Raw genomic sequence first — 2,173 nt, forward strand, 5'->3', positions numbered from 1 at the left:
ACAAGCTGCAGGTGAGTGAGTCCTGGCAGGGGCCATGAAGGGTGGGGTGGGGTAGGTCGCTGCCGAGATGTGACCCCATTATTTCGGCTCCAGAATGACTTCATGGCCCTCGTGAAGGAAAATGCGGACCTGAAGGAGCGGGTGGAAAAACTAGAACTCGGACTCATCCAGCTCTCTGGAGAGAGAGACATGATAAGTGAGCAGAAGGCCAGGGCAGGGCAGAGGAGCTGCAGGGTGGTGGGAGGGGCCCCAGTATCTGAGCCTGTCCTCCCACAGGAAAGTCCATCAAACCAAATGACCGTCAGACAGCAGTGGCCAAGACCCAGCACCAGAAGAAGAACGATGTTAGCATGCTGTCCGAGGCCGAGGAGGGGATGAAGGTAAGGTGTACAACATCTCTGCGGGGGTGAGGGGGATGGGGGTGGGTGTGAGCGTGGGTGCCGGCACCGGCGTGGCAGCTGAGCAACCCTATCTCCAGGTGAAGCTGCTGGAGCTGCAGGGGCCAGTCATGCAGCTTATGATCAACCACGAGGTCCAGTGCCCTGCTATTGAGTGCACTCCAGGGGCCCCAGCCCCCCAGGAGCTTGGTGCTGCTGACAAGGATGGTGAGCAGAGCTGTCAGGCGGGATGGGCAGGCAGGAGCAGGGGAGGCTGGCACTGTACTCAGATCCCCACCTCCCTCTCTCCAAAGAATTTTATGAGATGAGCCTGGACAACGACAGTGACAGCCTGGAGCCTGCAGGAGGGAGGGTACACCACAACCCCAGTGCACAGCAGATGGTGCATGGCTTTGTGAGCTGCGGGATGGCCAGCAACACCGACCCTTGGGCAGCAGTCCCTCTATGCAATGATTTTACGGGGCTGCGGCGAAGGAGGAGGTAAACATCACCATCAGCTAAGAGCTGGCCAAGAAATTTACAAAGGAACTAAGTTATAGGATTAGTCTTCTACATGTTTATTTTATTTGAATGTTAGAGCCAGCCATGATGATTTGTGTTTCTAATTTTTAGTTTATTTGTTAAAAGTTAAAGGAGAGTGGGCCTTCGTGTGGCTTTCACTGATGTTCACTCTGGCATCCTTTAGCGTTTTTCATTTTTAATTTGATAATCATAGGTCATTAGCATGCCTATCGAGTTTGCCCTTACGTGGTGGGAGTTCAAACACACAAAGACCCACTAGTGGCACAAAACCATTCTCGCTAGTTTGAAATAGGCTGCCATGGTTTTTAATGTTATTGCAGCATGTATGTTCATTATGGAATTCAGATACAATTTGCTTATGCTCTGCTATGATAGTTGATGGAATCCTGATCACAGTGAGCTCTTAATTAGCTCAATATGTGCTTTGCCCTCACGTGCACACTGTTTATTACTTTGTAAGATGCCACTAGGAGTACTGACATTTAGAGTTGTTGAAAAGCCGAGAACTGGAAACAGCCTTTCTTCCATTTTCTGTGCAAATGGAGTAATAACATTTTGGGAGCTTTTAACATCTCACAGAAGAGGAAAATGGCCTGCTCTGGCAGGTATGTGCAGAATGGAGTATTTCATTCATTCCCATGCCAAGAATGAGCGCTGTGCTGTGGCAGTTCTTTTAGGGTTTTCCTGTGCTCTGGGCTCATGAAGATACTGCATTGTGAGCTGCGGCAGCTGTGCTCTTTTTTGATGAACTAAAAAGGGATGATTTCTGAGGAATAAAAGGCTCCCATCTTTGACTGTAGATGTGAAAAACCTTTCCTAGCTTAGAGCATTTATATCTATAATACATGGTAAAGTCAGAGTTTATGTTACCTGTTTCAATGACATGACTCCATGTCTCAGTACATAAGAAAGCACTGGTTGGCATTCTTCTTAATGTATTTAGTAAATATCATAATTCATAATAAATCCTTTAAGATAAAGTGTTATATATATATATATATATATATATATATATATATATGAATGGAACTTTGTATCATGGAGTGGATAGGCACTAAATATCGATGACTGAACAGGTAATGTGTGAGGACACTTGGTATAGTGCCTTGCACACAGAAAGAGACCACGGATGAGATTATCCGTTTGTATCATTTCACAATTTTACAAATTGCTATTTATTACAGTTCACATAGCAAGTTGCTGACAAAATGTCTGTTTTTATAAATCATCTCGAAAAAAAAAAGAAATCCTTT

At 45.7% G+C, this 2,173-nt stretch overlaps 1 protein-coding gene across 1 annotated transcript; it reads left to right on the plus strand.

Annotated features, from left to right (window-relative positions):
• The first annotated feature begins 101 nt into the window (after positions 1 to 101).
• Positions 102 to 962, plus strand: LOC116548236 (golgin subfamily A member 6B-like). Its single transcript, XM_032273801.1, has 4 exons — positions 102 to 196; positions 277 to 380; positions 479 to 605; positions 692 to 962. Exons 1-4 carry the CDS (start codon positions 103 to 105, stop codon positions 880 to 882), a joined length of 516 nt encoding a protein of 171 aa, XP_032129692.1. The 5' UTR covers position 102; the 3' UTR covers positions 883 to 962.
• The last annotated feature ends 1,211 nt before the right edge of the window (positions 963 to 2,173 follow it).

Source organism: Sapajus apella, unplaced genomic scaffold (genome assembly GCF_009761245.1).
Source record: "Sapajus apella isolate SASKATOON/1434 unplaced genomic scaffold, GSC_monkey_1.0 scaffold8420, whole genome shotgun sequence".
Classification (NCBI taxonomy): Eukaryota; Metazoa; Chordata; class Mammalia; order Primates; family Cebidae; genus Sapajus; species Sapajus apella.

Coding starts and splice junctions, on each gene's coding strand:
- LOC116548236 (XM_032273801.1), top strand. CDS start 103: ATGGCCCTCGTGAAGGAAAATGCGGACCTGAAGGAGCGGGTGGAAAAA. Junction 197..276: donor TGGAGAGAGAGACATGATAA/GTGAGCAGAAGG, acceptor GTCCTCCCACAG/GAAAGTCCATCAAACCAAAT. Junction 606..691: donor TGGTGCTGCTGACAAGGATG/GTGAGCAGAGCT, acceptor CTCTCTCCAAAG/AATTTTATGAGATGAGCCTG.